Source organism: Corvus kubaryi, unplaced genomic scaffold (genome assembly GCF_017639235.1).
Source record: "Corvus kubaryi isolate FWS band 111438036 unplaced genomic scaffold, C.kubaryi_AGA036_p1.0 78, whole genome shotgun sequence".
Lineage (NCBI taxonomy): Eukaryota > Metazoa > Chordata > Aves > Passeriformes > Corvidae > Corvus > Corvus kubaryi.
Window position 1 is genome coordinate 8,428,431 of NW_024582065.1, and position 17,385 is coordinate 8,445,815.

The 17,385-nt window shown below is 49.5% G+C and overlaps 2 protein-coding genes across 2 annotated transcripts; one reads left to right on the plus strand and one right to left on the minus strand.

Annotated features, from left to right (window-relative positions):
• Positions 1-7,688: 7,688 nt before the first annotated feature.
• Positions 7,689-9,559, plus strand: B3GALT9 (beta-1,3-galactosyltransferase 9). The gene is made up of 2 exons (XM_042052792.1): positions 7,689-7,694; positions 8,232-9,559. Exons 1-2 carry the CDS (start codon positions 7,689-7,691, stop codon positions 9,330-9,332), a joined length of 1,107 nt encoding a protein of 368 aa, XP_041908726.1. The 3' UTR covers positions 9,333-9,559.
• A 363-nt stretch (positions 9,560-9,922) lies between these two features.
• PSMD5 (proteasome 26S subunit, non-ATPase 5) lies at positions 9,923-17,098 on the minus strand. Its single transcript, XM_042052326.1, has 10 exons — positions 16,887-17,098; positions 16,564-16,708; positions 15,891-16,004; positions 15,550-15,678; positions 14,796-14,905; positions 14,250-14,392; positions 13,596-13,787; positions 13,300-13,409; positions 12,707-12,847; positions 9,923-12,199 (listed from the first exon to the last, which is right to left on the minus strand). The coding sequence occupies exons 1-10, from the start codon at positions 17,081-17,083 to the stop codon at positions 11,942-11,944; spliced, it is 1,539 nt and encodes a 512-aa protein (XP_041908260.1). The 5' UTR covers positions 17,084-17,098; the 3' UTR covers positions 9,923-11,941.
• Between the last annotated feature and the right edge of the window lie 287 nt (positions 17,099-17,385).

Here is a 17,385-nt window from a genome sequence, read left to right on the forward strand (position 1 = left end):
CGCGGCGGGGAGCGGGCGGCAACAGGTGCGGGATGCTCGGGGATGGGCGGGGCCGCACCGGGCGGGACCGGGCTGCGCCCAACGAGCACCGGCGGCCGCGCTCGCCACCTCCCCCGGCGCTGCCCCCGCCGGCCCCGCCCCGGCCCCCGCGACCCCCGGGCTGGGGCAGCAGCCGGTGATACCTCCCCGCTCCGCGTCCTTTGGCCTCTGGCCTCTGTCAGCACGACCTTTGGGTGGCTTGGCTTTCTTTATTTCCCTTTTCCCTTCCCTTCCCTTTCCGTTTTATTTTTTCTTTTCTTTTTTTTATTTGGTTTTTTTGGTATTTTTTCTACTACCCACACAAATATTTGTGTTGAGCGCTGCTGCGCCTCGGGGTTGTGCCGAAAGCAAACAGCGCGGCCAAGCACCGGGAATTCCTGTGCCGTGCTGCGCGGCCGGGCCGGGAGCGTTGATCTTCCCGGGGGGCCCTGCTGCAATAACACGGCCCCGCTGGGGAATGGCCCCGAGCCCAGGGACAGCGTGGGCATCCTGGAAACGAGCCGGCCGCCTCCAGAAAAGGGTTAACGGGATGGGCTCCGAGGTGCCTTCCCTCTCGTCCAAGTTCAGCCCCATGTGCCAGGAGGCGGGAGGTGCCACCAGTAATGATGTGGCCAAATGTGAAGTGCCCCAAAACTGTGTCCCCTGGCCACAGTGGGCCAGATGTGAGCGGCTGCAAAGGGAGCGGCCTCTGAGCAGCCCCGGCACACGGCAGCGGCGGCCGTGGGGCAGCAGGGCCCGGGGGTCGTTCTGCCCCAGCTCGGGTACGCTCCTCTCCCTCTTTGCTTCTTTTTTCATTTCTCTTTCCGAGCCCAGGCCGTTGTGTGGGCGCTGGGGCGTTCGCTGTGGTGCCATTTCGTGGGACCCCAGAGCTGTACAGATGAGCAGATACCCCAATAAAGAAACTGCTCCCACAAAAACGCAGTGGCCACACAGCCCCTGTGCCTTGTGCAACGCGCCTCTGCCACCTCAGCCACCCAACACACCAATGCCCCCTTCAGTCACACCCAGGGCAAGGTGACATCGTCCGCGCTGGCATCCCGCTGCTTCCAGAGCTTTGGTTTCTCTCTGGCAGCTCCCCGTCCCGCTGGCCCCGGGATAGCCCACCCTCGCACTCGGCCGCCGCTCCCGGGCTCGCGTGATCCATCGGCACACGCTGGATGCCGCAGCCCCCGCTGTGCCACAGCCCCCGGATCCAGAGGGAAGTGCCCCCACTCGGATGCGCTGGGCTTTACGCTTCTCGCCAGGGCTGGAGACTTCGTTTCTCCCGCAGCATCTCTTCCTCCTCCTCTCTCTCCATATGGACTCTCCTACACTGGCAGTCACTGGAGAGAAAAGCAATTAATACTCCCCGTGCAATCCACCCGTGTGATGCTTCCCAACCCATCCTGCTTTTAAGTGGGAAGGTTATTCTCCATTCACTAATTGCCTCACATTATCTGGTGCAAAACGTTAACGTGCAGCTCCGGGAAGAGAGCAGTGGGTGGCACAGCATCGTATTGACATACTGGGTGATAACACAGGCGTGGGGGAGGAATTATTTAAAACAGTTACAGTTAGATGCTGAGAGAAATGAGAAATGAAAGAGAAGGAGGCAGAAGAAGAGAACATCCCCATCCAAATGCTGAAGCTTGAGCAGCAGAGTGGGACTGGTTCCACCTGTCCCTGCCCTGGAAGGGCACTGGTGCCACCCCAGTCCCACCATGGACCAGGGCAGCTGCTCAGGGCACCACAGGGACAAGCTGAGCACCCTGGTGGCATCCTACCTTAGGAAAGAGTCCTTGTCCTGGGGACTGCTCCCAGCTCCAGCACGGAGCAACTCCCTGCACCCCCAAAGCCAAGGGGGGAAGGCAGCGGAAGGCAGGGGAAGGCAGGGCAGTATTCTCAGCAAAGACATGGTTCAGAATTTTGGGGGCATGGGGCTGAGCTGGTCCTTCCTGCCTCCAGCTGCAGCACTCCCCAAAATGCCACCAATGCTGCAAGTCCTCGCGTCCCAGGAGTCATTAACACAAAATACAATTAATCAGGATTTCATGCACTGACTATGGGACCATCCTCCTCCTCTCGACTCCCTCAGTCCCAACAGCTCTGCTGGGGAACCCCTTCAGCACCCCAACATTCCTGCTGCACCCCAGGGCTGTTTTTCGCCTGGGCAGGGAATGAGCAGCACACTCAAGAACGGGCACATCCTGAGTGCCATTTCTAGGGCCGGCTGCTGTGTGTGAACAGCTCTCCAGAGCAGAGCCAGGCTCGGGGGCAGCACAGGGGGGCTCGTACAGGGCTCCTGGGGAAGGCAAACCCCCAGTTTGAGAACCCCCAGGGATGAGTGCGGGGGAAGGCCCGGCTGCTCCAACAGATCCCAGCCCAGCTGCCCGAGGAGGGGCCTGGCACAGGGCAGGGAGACTCAACTCTGCTGTTTCTGTGTCTGGGAGAACAATAAATAAATCTGTGGGAGGCAACAGTGGGATGAGTCAGAGGCGAGAGTGAGAGAAAATCATTTCTGCAGAGCACATCATCCGAGTCCAGCAACCCACAGGGCCCCAGGGATTCGTGTCAGGGGGGCCCCTGTCCTGCTCCAGTTCCCTCCAGTTCCTCCCTGTCAGGAGGGCGATGGGGACAGCCCCACCAGCAGGAGCCTTGGCCACGGCTGGGGGGCTGCAGCCCCTCCCCAGCCCTAGGGCACCAGTGGGAGCACAGCTGGATCCATCCAGCACCTGGAGAGGATGAGCTGGAGCATCACTTAAGCCTCAAGAGCTGCACCCTGCTCCTCTTCCCCCCATGACCTTGGGGAAGCTTCGCCTTTTTGGGTGCATCACACAGACACACAGGGACCCCCTCACCCCAGGGCAAGGAGGGCCCCAGGAGAAATGCTCCAGCTGAAATTTCTCCCAGGAGAAATGCCCAGTGCTGCTGAGCAGCCACGGAGTCAGGAACAGGGACACTGGATCTGCTCCCAGCTGGAAATGTTGTCAGAGCGTGGATGGGATTTAATCAGAGCCTGAGTCGAGACTCTGACGCTGTGGATGCTGCGCGTGTCAAATGAATTTCATGTGAATCTCCATTTGCCAGGCACAAATACAGCCCCAGTCTGGCTGCAGGGAATGAAAGGGCGAGGCAAAAAGCACCAAAAAAGGATCAAAAAATCAAATCACAAGGCACGCTCTGAGAATTAGTAACAACAGGGAAACTTCTGGTCCACTGCAAAATAAGCAACTTTTTTGTCAAGTTGACATCTTGGCAGGGAGACCACTTGGGGAACCTCCTTGGCCCTGTGGCCTCACAACTCAACGTTTCACACAAGTTTATGCTGTTTCCACTCGGCTCATGTTTTAACTCAGCATTGCTGAGGCTGAATGCAGCACTTGCAGAACACACAGGGGGTTGAGGCTGTCGTTATCCAGGAACAGAGGTAGGGAGCTGTCAAAGCTGCCACTAATCTCAAGAAGGAACAAACATACCATAAAAAAGGAGAGAGCTCTGTAACTCCTAGACTGATGGAAAGTGTGCCAAGAAAGAAATGCAAAGAAAAAAGAAGAATGCAGGAAACTTAGCTATAAAAACATGGTTTTAGTCTCATCAAGCGAGCCATTGAATCAGGAGCAAAGACACCTTCATCTGCACACCAGGAGCCACAGGAGCTGTTTGTCTGCTGTGCCAGTGCTCAGCTTTGTTGGCTTGGTTTTCAGTTTTCTACTTATATTTAATACCCAAAGGAACATTAAATATCAAATAACAAGTGCAACACACACTGTAGAACTCTTACAAAGCCTCTTCTTCCATCATTTCCCAAACCCCACAGAGAATATAAGGTGAGGAACTGCCTGCAAGAGCTGAATCATGTCTTCAAGCACAAACATTGCTATTAGGTGACTAAGGCCTAAACACCCATCTCTATTTATTGCAACTGATGCTGTTATTAAAAACCAGACAGGTCCCTCCACAGCCCCTCGTGCTCTCAGGTCTGCGTGTGCTGGTGAAACACTGCAAGAGGCAGCTCGGAATAACGGGGATCCTTTGTGTAGCATCCAAAACACGTTGGAGACCTGGGAGTGCTTTGTGCTCACAGAGCATCCTGGCTGTGGGGATAAGGGGCATCTCTGAGCCTTAGAATCAGACAGGTGAATCCATGAGGGCACAGGGAATGCCTCGTGGAAAGGGAGGTTGTGCCAGGTGGGTTCCACAGAGGGGTTCTCACCTGTGTCTGGAGCAGCAGGCAGCAAGTGAAAATTTGAGAACCTGTGTGTGCTAGTTTGAAAACAAACCAGTGGGAGGCACCAAGTCAGAATAACAATTTAATGGAAATTAAAGAAAAGGAGGAAAAAAAGGTAAAAGAAAACACTGTCAAACTGACAGAGTCAAGGTACAACCTGACACCCTGTTAGGCAGGGTGGTGGTAGCAGTCTGGTAGAATGGTGGCTGCAGTCCTCTGAAGCAGTGATCCTGTAGTGAAACAGTCTGCTCTTCCTCTGGAAGTCCAGTGGTGGCTGTGTAGCTCCTGTCCTCTGGAAATCCAGTGGGAAGCCCGGTGTCTCTGGTGTTCAGCCTCAGCTTATATCCACGATGGGATGCTTGGTTCCTCCCTCTGGGTGGAGCATCTCACAATGGGGTAACGAGTCATGAGGCAGAGTGTTGATTAGGCTCATTAACAGAAGATAGTCCAGAGGGAGTTATCTCTGAGTCAGGCGGCAGGACAATGATGGGCAATTAACAGCAAGATAGTCTGGGGGGAAGGAGGCAAGGAAACACTGCCCCACCTGATTTTAACAGCTGATGGGGATGGTAATAGAATACACTGCAACCCAGGACACTGTGGGAATCAACCTGGCTTTTGGGAAGAGCCTGAGAGCAGGGTTAGTGTGGTGGGCATGGAGAGGGGCGTCCACCCTGCCGAGAAGGACATCTAGGGCAGGCTGAGCTCAAGCTTTTACACTTGAACAAATTTATATTGGGAAACCCAATTTTCCCTGGATTTTCCCCCTCAATCCCATCCATCCGCCCTCTCCTGCTCCATCTCCTGAGAATGGTGCGTCATCCAAAGCCTTCACATTTTCACTAAGTGAAGTCGAGCAGAGCTGAGGGAAGCCAGGCTCTGCTCCCCCTTCCAAATGTTCCCAGCATTGGGAAGGAAGCCAGGAGACTTTAGGAGATGCTTTAAGGAGCTGCAGGTTCGGCTGCTCCCCTGCAGCACCCACTGCCTGCCCCAGGCTTCTCCTGCTCAACAGCACCCTCCTGGCAGCTCTGCTTTGGTCTTTGGATATCACAAATCATGCCCTCTCCAAAAAATCAAACCCCAGCACCCTTCAGCCTGAACACTCACAGCTTTAGGAGAGGTCAAGTTGCCCAGAGCGTTACATACCTGCTCCTGTAATGAGGTTTGCTTGGACATAAAATTTAAGGAAAATATGAAAACATCCCACAGAAAGCAAATTCTAGCCCTGTGGCTCAGGAAAACCTGCTTTCCTGGTTGATTGCATGATTTACACCCCCAAGACTGTGCGGGGTCTCAGTGCAGCTGTAGGAACAGCGTTCCTACCCCCACTGACCTGACTTCAGCCATTCCAGGCTCCTGAATTCACCCTTCTCCAGGAAACTCTTGGATCTCCCTGGGATCAAGGATTTCCCCAAATGAGCTTCACGTCACCCATCTGAAAAGTGAGATAAGGTCACACATGAGCTGCTGGGTGTTGTGTTTGCCTGAAACCTGGGTTTAAAGGCCATGGAGGGACCACCCCTAGGCAAACCTCCTGGAGCTGAGGGACTCTGTTATTTTCCCCTTCAGCAGTCTTTGCCTTGCTGTTCCTCAGCTTCCTCTCAGTGGGAATCCATCAGGCTCTGTGGATAAATAAAAACCCACACCCAAGAGCTGCCTGTGCCCTGGCTGGGCTCAGGGAGTGTTAATTTTCTATTAACTAACTTGGTATCAAAGTTGCTGCTGCCACCACAGAGCAATGCTAAAGGAATGACTTCGGCAGTGCTGCCAGCACCACGCTGGGCCTAATTGCACTGGGGATGATACACATGTGGGGCTTATTGTTATTATTATTTTATTATTCTAAAGATACTCAATTTTTAATGTAAGAGGTTTCAAACACTGGCATTTATTTGCTGATTAAATGATTTAGCTGGAGACAGAATATCTTCAAAGAAGGATATTTTTTTCCCCCAGAATGGGTATCTGGAGTTGCAGGGCTGTTTTACCGTGCGTGAAAAATATTTCCTTATTAGCCTTTTATTTCAGGGCACACATTTAATTGACACTTCCCGTGCTGACAGCTCACCCAGCTTCAAAGAACAACTTCTGTGAGGATTGCAGAGTGTGAGGCTGGGCCGGATGAAGCTGTGTCCCAGCTGACACACAAGCTCTGGGGAAGGAGTTTTCCCTCTTTCTGGAGAGCCTGAAGCAGAAATCCACACTGGGACCTGCACATTGTGAATGTTTTGGGGTTTTTCAGTGGGGTAAGATGAACTTCCAAGCTGTGAGCAGATTTTGGGAACCTGGTTTCTTCTGTAATTCCTCTATTCCCTCTATCAACACAGCTGGGAGAGCTGAGCAGCTCAGCAAGAGCTGGGGATTAACCCTGGACCCCTCAAGGCAGAAATCAAAGCTCTTCTCCATCTCCCTGGGACATTGGGCTAATCCAGGCTGCCCTAAGGACGCTCCAGGGAGCCTTGCAATGGCCCAGCCAAGACAAACCACAGCAGTGCTGTGTTCTCCTTTCACCCAAGGCTGCAGAACAGAAACGCACCCTGACCTCTGAGAAACCTTTTCAAAATTGAAAAGAAATCATGATCTCCCTGCTCTCCCATGGAGGCTGGAGTTCCCACAAGGCTGAAACCTCCCACGTCAATCTACCCCTCCAACAGCAGCACTGCCATCACCCAACCCTTCCCTGCCCTCCCAGGGCACTGCTGGGGACCCACAACCCCCTCTCTCCTCAGTGCCGCACAGCCCCACTGCCAAAGCCAACTCCCCCCCGCTGACACCTCCATCCTGTTTGTGGTGTCTTTGGCACTTCCCCCTGCAGCACTTCCAGGCCCCTGTGGCTCCCCAGCCCCGTCAGCTCCGGCACAGCCGTGGCTGAGCCAACAGCAACACAGAGAGGCTCTGGAGCAGCCCAAGGCAGAGCCTGTCCAGGAGTAGAGCCCCAGGTGCTGGAGCCAGCCTGGCCTTGGGGTGTCCTTCACGACCCCACACAAGGCAAACCCAAAAGTTCACGCCCAAAGCTCCAGCTCAGGAGATGCAGAGTGCTCAGCGCAGGGATCAGCTGCCCTGGACTGGGGAGCCAACACCACAATGGCACAGCTGTGGAAAACACAACCGCCAGGGCCAGCAGCAAAGCAGCAGATTAAGAACAGACTCACAACAGTACCGGGGATTGCTTCCACCAAGTGAGCCCCAGAATTTGCTTGACTTATCTCTCAGTGTCAGAAATTAATAAAGGGAAAGGCCAGGGTTTTGTTTGCTTTGTGTTTTCTGTGGCTGCAACACGATCAGCCCCTGGGATCACCTTTCCTCCGCCCCGACAGGTGAGGTGGAAGCCACAGGCTGCAGATACTGGGCAGTAACTGGATCCTGCAGACCCAGATAGATACAGCCACCGCCAGGAGAAACCGCCCAGAGAGCCCCTGCTGCAGGGACAGCTCCCAGCACCATGCAGGTAAGTGCTTCAGCCTTTTGCAGCTTTCACAGGATGGGGGTTGGAAGGGACCTTAAAGATCATCTCATTCCATCCCCTGCCATGGGCAGGGACACCTCCCATTAGACCAGGTAGCTCCAAGCCCTGTCCAACCTGGCCTTTCCCTCTGGATTCTTACCCTGCCAGCTTTCCCAGGGCAGTGTCAGGCCAAGTACCAAAATTTCTCCTTCAAGGACTCGTATTAATTGGCACCTCAGGCCTTCTGTAACAGGTTAAAAATAGTCAGAAAATATTGATAGCGAGTCATTCTCTGGTACTTCCACACATGGATGCACAGAAGAGCTTTCAAAATGGTAACGTCCTTCTCAGTTTGGGATCTCACTGTGCCACAAGAAGTACATTCCTTAAGTTTCTAGGAGAAAAAGGAGCCTCACACTAATAACACAAAGACCACAGTCTAGAAGTTGTGATTGCTTTGCATGGATATATTGTAAAATGAGGGAAAGCCTTTTGGTTTGAGAGGCAAGAGAATTCAGTGTCCACGTTCCTCTTCCCCAGCTGACACTCTGCAGGCTCCGCACACACCAGTGGTGCTTCATCCTCTTCAATGTCTTGCTTTTCCACGTGCTGCTTTTTGGGGCAGATTTGCTGGAGCAATACTTCCTGCATTCCCTGCCTCTCTCTTACACCGATGCAAAGACTCTGAAGATCAGGGAGAGGGCCAGAAAGCTGGATCTGGATCCTCTGAAGGCCAACCTCTCCCACACTGGCAGCAGTGCAGCAACATGCTCCAATCAAGAGATATTTCTGCTCATTGTTGTCTGCAGCAGCCCAGAAAACAGGACAAGGCGCAACGTGATCAGGCAGACCTGGGGCAATGTGACAGGCTCCAGGGGTTACAGCGTCCTGACTCTGTTTGCTGTAGGAAAGGCAGCTTCAGCAAGCACCCAGCTGGAGATCAATGAAGAGGCTCAAGAGCACCGAGACATCATTGAAGGCAGTTTCATCGATTCCCCCGAGACGCAGACACAGAAGATGCTGATGAGTGTGGAGTGGACAGTGACTTTCTGTCCCCACGCCAGGTACATCCTTCACACAGCCCAGGACGTGTTTGTCGGCGTTCCCAGCCTGGCTGGGTACCTGCTGAGCTTAACGCAGCGGGAGGACATCTACCTTGGGAGGGTGGTTCATCACGGAGTGCCTGACAGGGACCCCCAGAGCCCGGGCTTTGTCCCCATCCATCAATACCCCGAGGAGTTTTACCCGGATTTCTGCCACGGCAGCGCTTTCCTCATGTCCCAGGACGTGGCTCGCAAGGTTTATGTGGCTGCCAGGGAGGTGCCACTGGCGGTGCCCCCCGCTGCCTTCGTAGGAATCTGTGCTAAAAGAGCTGGAATCGCTGCCAGGCACAGCTCCCGCTTTTCTGGGGAGAAGCACATCAGCTACAATCGATGCTGCTATAAATTCATTTTCACCTCTTCTGACATGAGAGAGGATGAGCTATTTAAAGACTGGAAGGAAACGAGCGATGGGGAAGATTGTTCCTTACTGGAAACCTACTACAGCCTGGTGTCCTGCAAGGTTCTGACCTACATTGATAAGTTCAAACAGTTCAACTTGGATAGGATCAAAAATGAGGTCCTTCATTTTGTCAATTAAGGTTTAACTTCTGCAAAAAGAGTCTGGATTTTCTTTCATCAGCTGTGTTATCCTGTTAACATACAGTACTAAGGATGCCCTCCCAAAGTTTGCTCTTTTCCCTTCAACAGCAAATGAATTCTCACTGTTACAGCGTGTGACAGAGCAGAACTGGATGTACTCTGCCTAAGTACCTACAAGTGCATGCATGAAAGTAAAAAGGAGTATTCCAAGAGACTTTGTCCATATCCAGGGTTTTTCAGACTTCTGAGTCTTCAAAACTCCTTTTTTATCTGAGTGAGGCATCACCTACTTCCAAAGAATTTTGTAACTAAGGGGAAGCTTTCCATCCACAAAAGGAGCTGCCTCTGAGCAGGCTGGGTTACAGAGAAACAGAGCAGCTCCAGAGAACAGCCACTGAGCCACCCTGGAAATTCCTCAAGTTATGCTGCTTGTTAACATCCATCAAGTGATGAGATTTGGTTTGGGGTTTTTTGGTTTTTAAACCAAATGTTCAGCATGTTACCTCAATTCTCCAGCATTCCATTTCTGCTTTTTCCTCAGTTATCTCCACCTGTTACTTCAAGGAGGGGGTGACAAAAACAACACACTTCAGTTTTGTCATTTATATCAGATACAGCAGCAGCATGTAATCCATATGGCAATGTACAGCATGGGCAAGGAACTGCATGTGAGTAATAAGGGGAAAGTGATCAATTAATCAATCAACACTGAGCTCAAAGCTCAATAAAATAAAGCATATGTGTATACATAAAAAAATCCCCTCGTTTGGCATCTCTGCACATTCTAAAATATTGTCTTTGGCAAATGTACCATGCAAAGCAGATGCTAAATACTCAGCACACAGAGTAGCCTTCAAAAGCACCAGGTGAAAACACACATGGAAGAGGCTCACAAATTGCAGAACAGGTTTATATATTGATTTCTTTTACTGACATTTCAGCATATGGCTTGCACAGAGCCACCAGCACACAAAGCCACCTAAAATAACAGAGCTGAACTGCCCAGAACAAGTGCAAACTAAGGACTTCTACACTCTTTTCATTTCCTTTTTAGTGCTTTGATGTGTTTGCTGGATGCAGGATTCACAAAGCTCCCGTGCTCTCTGCAGTCACGAGACACTGCAGTGCATTTCTCACTGGCAGATGTTTATTGGGCACATTTAGGATAAAAGCAGCAGCACTGGGATGTAGGATGACAACTCTGGTACATCTTGGGTTGTGAGCAGCAAGGCACATCACCTCCATTTAGACAGCTTAGCAAACATTAAGGGATCCTGCCCAGCTCCTCAGAGCCCCCCTGGACTCCTGGGCAGTATTTCTGGCAGGCAATGCCAGCTGCACCTCTACCTACCACAGGCAAAACCAGAGTTACTGCATGACAAGATCCTCCTGCTTCCCCTGGCAGCACAGGGACATGGAGTCAGTTCTTTCCAGAGTCACAGCTGGCTGACACATTACTAAAATAAGCCCCAAAGCAGTAATTTCGTGTTTTATTCTGCTCCCCCCAGCTACTCCTCAGATGTATTTCTCAAAAAGAACAATACAAGCCTTTGATATACAGTACCCCGTGGTCTCTGTTTATGGACAAAGACATGTCACACGTCACTGGAGTGCCCAGCCAGTCCTGATTCTCCCTCACAGTTCTCACATCTTCAGAAGAAGATTCCAACTTCCTAAGATGCCACATTTCCATACTTCCAGTTCATTCACTCCCTTCAATACAACAGCTTCACGTTCTTCCCCCTTTCAGTCTAACTCAGGTAACTAAAATACTACATTTCTTTAAACAACACTTAAAAAATTGTATCTCTGTTAAAAAATAGTGTAAACAATTCAAGATTTGGTTCTGAAGTAGCCTTGTAGTGCTCCAGCCACAAAACTGAGCTGCCATCCCACAGCACAGCCAACAAGGGAGACAAAGCTCCCAGGTGGGTTTGATCCCTACAGAGTGCATTGGTTTGTTTGTAAAAGGGCTAAAAGCTTTTTTTTCTTTTTTAAATCCTCAGCAGAAAATGTAAACAATATTTAGGATTATTTATTCCAGCAAGACTCACATCCAGCAGGTTGCAAACAAGAGAATCCAGTCCACACTCCCTCATGTGGACAGGGTCACTGGCTTATTCAGCAACAGGATTCTGATAGAACAAAGAGAGTGCTCCATGCAAGTGCCAACTCTGACAGGTAAAAAAATGAATTAAAAAAGAATAGAAATTATGGCAGCATCTGAGGTTACAAACCTTGAGGTGTTTTGGTGGGGTTTTAACTGAACTGTAACCTACTGAGAAAACACAACAGAAACTCCAAACCCAAGAACAATTTAACCAAACGCTGATGAATTCTGCCAAATAAAACACAGTCAGTAGCTGGTAAGTGCTCACCTGGGTTACCTGTCTCATGAGACACAGAGAGAACTTCTGCCGTGACATTTTAGGGGGAAATATACAACAGCTTTTCATTTCCTCTCCTGACTCATCTCAAATAGAGTCAAAATATCTTCACATTCCTTTAAAGAGACAACCTCCAGTGTGGAGAGTTTTTACACCTTGTACCTCAACACCTGTGCCAGGAATATCTTTTGCAAGAAGGGGACCCCAGACACCAAGGACATTATTCTGCTCCTTCCACAGCTGTAGTAGAAACTGCCTTAACATAATAGGGGCCCTCGTGCAGGTAAGCCCTGAGCCTCAGGTAATACTGATTCCCAAAGATCTCTGCAATGGTTTTGGAGTTCACCAGGGCCTTCACCAGTTCGTATTTAGCATCCTTTGAAGCTTTGTCAGGCTCCACAGATCTGTCCACAACGTACTCCACAAACCCTGGGCTGTCCAGCATCAGCTTCTGGGCCCATGGTTGATTTGCAATGGCCTAAACAGGAAGACAAAAGACATGAGAGGGGGGAAAACATATTAAAACCCCAAAAAAGCAGTTACACAGTAAGGTTTTCGGTACAAAGACAAGGAACAGGGAAAATTAAATGAGATATTCATTCCACCAGTGGTTACACAACCAGCACTTGAATCAAGCAGCAGGGTTTAACCCTGGAGAACAAGTACAGCTCAGTGCTTATCTTCAAAGTTTTAAGGGAATTATCACAGCAGTGCCTCTGCTATAGAAGCAGCACCTTAGAGCACAGCTGTTGCCTTTTTTCCCCCTCTCCAATCTAGCAGAAATTAGCATTACAGACATGACGTGTCTGCTGCATTATTTAAACGGGGAATGCAAGTGGGGCACGAGGAAAAAAGCCTTTTTCTGACCACTTCTGGGCTTTAACCAGAAGTTTGTGGCATTCACTTCAAAGAACTAAATAAGTAAGTCTGAGACTGAATAGCAGCACAAGTCACTCCCTGATCTTTAAAAGCAGAAAGCACTCACAGTGAACACCCGCAAAGCCCCGCAGTGGAGATCAGGGAATGGCTGAGTACTGATGCTCCTGAACAGCTCCAGGGGCTGGCTGGACAAGGATGTGAACCAGGATTCAGTCATTCTTAAGAGGTCCTCTGTCTGCTGCTCTGGCTACATAAATGACAAAAATGAAGGAGTTTGATTAGGATTATGAAAGACTTTCAAATTTTCAGGATGTGTTCAAATGTTTCACCCCCTCATTTAGAGCTACACTGTTAACCCAGATCCCTGGATCCAAAGAATGCTACAAGGACTGGAGCAGTTTGCCCCTACCCCTTAAGCACAAGGATATGAACCTGTTTACTCTCATTCCCTTGTCAATGAAGTCTTGACTTCATGCTTTATTAACATTTCAGAACACCTGGCTCCTTACAAACAAACCCAAACCTTTAAGCAAACAAATCAGGGAATTTCAAAACAGTAAATCAGTGACTCAGAACACTGAAAGCACCACAGCCACCCAACCTAGAGGCTGCAAAATGTCTTCTCACAATTACTCAGGTGTGTGATGATTTCATTCTTGGAGATTTGAATCAAAAACAAAGACCAAAACACCAACTTACAGGCAAGTAAAGCAGAGATGAAATCGCATCCAAGCACCGAAGCCGTAACTCAGTGGGGGCATTCTTGGCCTGGTGCCCTATTTTGCTTAAGAGATTTTGAAATCTACTTCCTTTCAAAACAAAAACAAAGTGCTTTTAATTAATTCAGCCAGATCTCTACAGGAATACAGTTACCCATTATTAATGTATTCACTAGGTAAAGGAATACATTTTTCAATTCCTTTCTGTATCATCCCAAGCCAATTAAACCTTGTATTATACTGAAAAGTTTTATTAAAGAAAAGAAAGATACTAACTAGTTTTCTGTAAAACCTGTTTGCCTTCCACATTTGATCCCAGGATTCCCAGTGTGTCCACAGCCACTCCAATCATGGTTGGATCCTGACTTTCTGCCATTTCAAAGACTTTTTCCATAAAGACAGGGTATCGCTCACAGATCTGCTGGGGACTGTCCACAATAGCCAGACTGCCAAAAAATTTAACAAATCCTGAGAAAACAAGACCAAAAATAGCACTGAGTGGAAGAACAACAACTTCAGCAATGTCAAAATTAAATGTACGTTAGTGTGAGACTGATTTGTTCCTGAACATGTGTTATTAAGTCTGAATAGTGTTGGTAAAAAGCTCAAAATAAAGACAGAACTAAGCAACAAGCCAAATATTTTGACTGTTGCTTAATTCATGATGTTTGTATTCCTAAAACAGGCTACAATAACACAAACTTTAAAGCTACAGCACAGCCTGTCCAGATCTTACCACTATTACTGAGGAACATTCCTCATGTGTCAGACTGTCCTTCAGCATTATTTAAATATCCAATATTTTATAGATCCAATCTAATATTCAAAATTTCACCTGAGCTTTCAAAAGAGAGGTTTAACAGTCCTGTCGATTTAACTCATTACCAAAGCAAGCAGCAAACCCTGGAAAGAAGGAACACATGGTGTCACCTGGCAAGTAGAAGCTGGAGAAGGGATCTGACTCTGCCCCAAGGATGATGTTGGAGATTTTGTCGATGACTCCTTGCTGAGCCAGGTACTGCCGCCCATGGGGGGTGTGGGCCAGCGAGGTCACCATCTCTATGCACGTGGCCCTGCAACACACAAAGTTATCTGGGCTTATTTCAGTGGGTTTTGAAGTAGTCAGTGATTAAAAAAAACCCCCATACCCATAAGACAAAATCCTAACAAAAAACCAACAAGTGACCCCAAGTGTCCAACACTCCTCCAAGCTCATTCAGCTCTTTAGATCTGTGGAAGAATTTGAAGTGTTTCTATCACAGCCAAACCTCACAATTATCACCTCACACTGGGGCAACTCCCTCTTGGCTCTCAAATGAAGGTATAAAGCATTTTACACTCAAGGCAGTTTAAGAAGAGGCAGATAATAGCATTTTTCTGAGAAGGGTTTTCCAAGAAACACACACAACTACGTTTTATCAGAATATTAAGAGTTTTAACAATGGGGGAAATCTCCTTGGCAAACTCACAACATACCTGACCAGCACATCCTCTCCAGTCAGCTCCCCAATTAACTCAGGGATTAACCCACTGTTTGCACAGTAATTCAGAGACTCTGCTGACACTGATGAAATCTCCACAATTAACTAAAAAGAAGCAAAAAGGATGGTTTATAAAAACATTATAATAATTCACAGTGACAGCCAAATACATCCTACAGTGCTGATTAACCCTGTATGTATTAAATATGGAATTTAATCATACTTTTATCATTAACCCAAACCTTTGCCTGAAGCAAGTCCAAAAGGAGTTCCAAGTTTGCAGCACATGCATCTGACTTCTACTCACAATCAGCTTTTCCTGTGCTATTCCCATTAAGCTCTAGGATGGCTAAGTTGTATAATTTCTCCTTTGACAAACATCTTAGACTGACAGCTGGCATCTCTCCAGAACTTTCAGCAGCACTTCACATCCAAAGGTTAAGAGACTACAAGAATTATTTTACTTTTATTTTCAGAGAAACAAACACTTTAAGGTGTCTTTAGTAATTCTGTGGAGCCCTTCCAATGCCTTAAGCACTACAAGTTAGAAAATAAACAGTAATTCACACTTCTATACCATAAAATGGGAAAGAAGTTATTACATCATGAGAGCCCACACTGCTGTAATCTTCCTACTCCTTTCTAGTTTTGATAAAACACAGACATGAAGAGAAGTGTGTAAAGCAGTGAGAAACACTGATTTAAAAGCCATAAAACCCAGCCTGAGAGCCAGCAGAGAACGCCCCCACCTCATAGACTCTGTAGCGAACAACGTCACTCGTGGCCATCACATTCCTCAGGTCACTCAACAAAGTGCTCCCAAACAAAGCCTCCAAACCCTCCTGGCTCTGGGCTATTCTCGACAGAGATTTGATAGCCTGCAAGCAAAAACAGGAGCTCGTTATGAAAAATGAACAAAACCACCCAGAGAAGAACAGGCTTAGCTCCAATGTTCTCTATGACCTTATTAACTATACCTGTGCATTTAATTTTAACTATAATTCAATTTTCACTGAGGAGAGCTAGTTATGATCACTGTCATCCAACTACCTCAGCTAGCAGAGGGATGGGACAATAAAGTCACGTTTACCTCTTTAGCCACTGCAATTTTCTCTCCACCAATGCAGTTTATGATCTGCCGTAGCAGCTCGGGGCTGTGCAGAATTTCTGTGACAGCAGCTGAGTCTTCAACAATCCTCCCAACCTGATCACAGGATTACAGAAGATAACATTAAAACAAGCACTGGAACAGCTGCACAGAAAGCCAAAATCACCATTTTTTGAGCTTTTTGGATTAAATCTCAACTGGCCAACAACTGCTTTTAGCTGAACCTGAAACTTCCAAAAGTCCATCCCAAACCACAACACCCCACAATCCTGTTCTTTCAAATTAATGCAACAAAAGTTCCCACAGCCTGTTTGGTGTTTCCACAATTACATTTAAAGTATCCTGAATATCAAAATGCTGCTGCTTTTAGTTCTTAGAGCACCTGCTGTCAGTGCTGGTTTGGAAAGCTTTAACCAGGACACGGAGAAAAAGTTTTATTCACAAGTTGCTTTTGTCAGGACATAGTTTTATACATTGTAACTGACATATCATAAAGCATTATATACACACTGCACGGTAATTATCCTAAATGGCACGGGTGTGGAAGGACACAATTCCTGCTTTTATCACAAGCTGAGGCAGAAAAGAGCAGATGGGGACTAACCCAGAGCTCACCACAGAGCTCTGTCCCCTCCTCCTGGAAGAAACCCTGTACCTGCGACATGGTGAGGATTTTCACGGAGTCATCGGGGTGGAAAAGGCCCTTCTGCAGCTCTTCCCTGAGGTTCTGGATCACGTAAAGGGGATCCAGGGCCTGCAGAAGCCTCTCCAGGATAGAAACACACGCGGACACCTGTTCCCTGAGCGGGACGGAGACAAAACCGAGCTCTTGAGTAAAGGGAAACCGCTGTGCCACCTCCCGCCCCGAAACAGCCCAGGGAATGAGCCGGGGAGGCGGCAGGAATCCCCCGCTCCGGGAGAATAGCAGCGAGGGCCCGGCGGGGCCGGTGAGGCCCGCGGCACCGCGCCGGAGCTCACCGGTCATTGACGCCGAGGAGGCCGAAGAGCGCTACCAGGTGGTGCTCGCCGAGGCGGGCGCGGAGGGCGGCGGGCGGTACGGCCTGCACGGCGACCCGCAGGGCCCGCAGCTCCTCCAGCGCCGCATCCCGCCGGGCCGCCCGCTCCAGGAGCTCCGCCGCCGCCTCCGCCATCTTGGCCGCCGCCGCCTCCGCCATCTCCCAGGAGTCTCGCGAGAACTCACGTCGCCCTTGGCAACCGCCGGGCGGAAGTATCGCGAGAACTCGGGTCGGCCTTAGCAACCGCCTCGCGGAAGCATCGCGAGAGCTGCGGCCGCCCTTAGCAACCGCCGCGCCGTCGCTAAGGGCGCCCTTTGCGTCCGCAAAAATGTAAACAAAATGTCCGCGCGCCACGCCCCCCTCGGCTCCGCCCCATTCGGTGCGAGCGGAGAGGGCGTGGTCCCGTGGCGGGCGGGGCGCGTCCCGGTTGGGGGCGTGGTCCCGGTGATGGGCGGGGCGCG

What these genes read in the sequence shown, in the direction of transcription:
- PSMD5 (XM_042052326.1), bottom strand. Translation starts at nt 17,083, where the DNA reads ATGGCGGAGGCGGCGGCGGCCAAGATGGCGGAGGCGGCGGCGGAGCTC. An exon ending in AAATTGCAGTGGCTAAAGAG is followed by an intron (nt 15,679 to 15,890) that starts GTAAACGTGACT and finishes TTTTGCTTGCAG; the next exon opens with GCTATCAAATCTCTGTCGAG. An exon ending in ACAGGTTTTACAGAAAACTA is followed by an intron (nt 13,410 to 13,595) that starts GTTAGTATCTTT and finishes TTGTTTTGAAAG; the next exon opens with GAAGTAGATTTCAAAATCTC.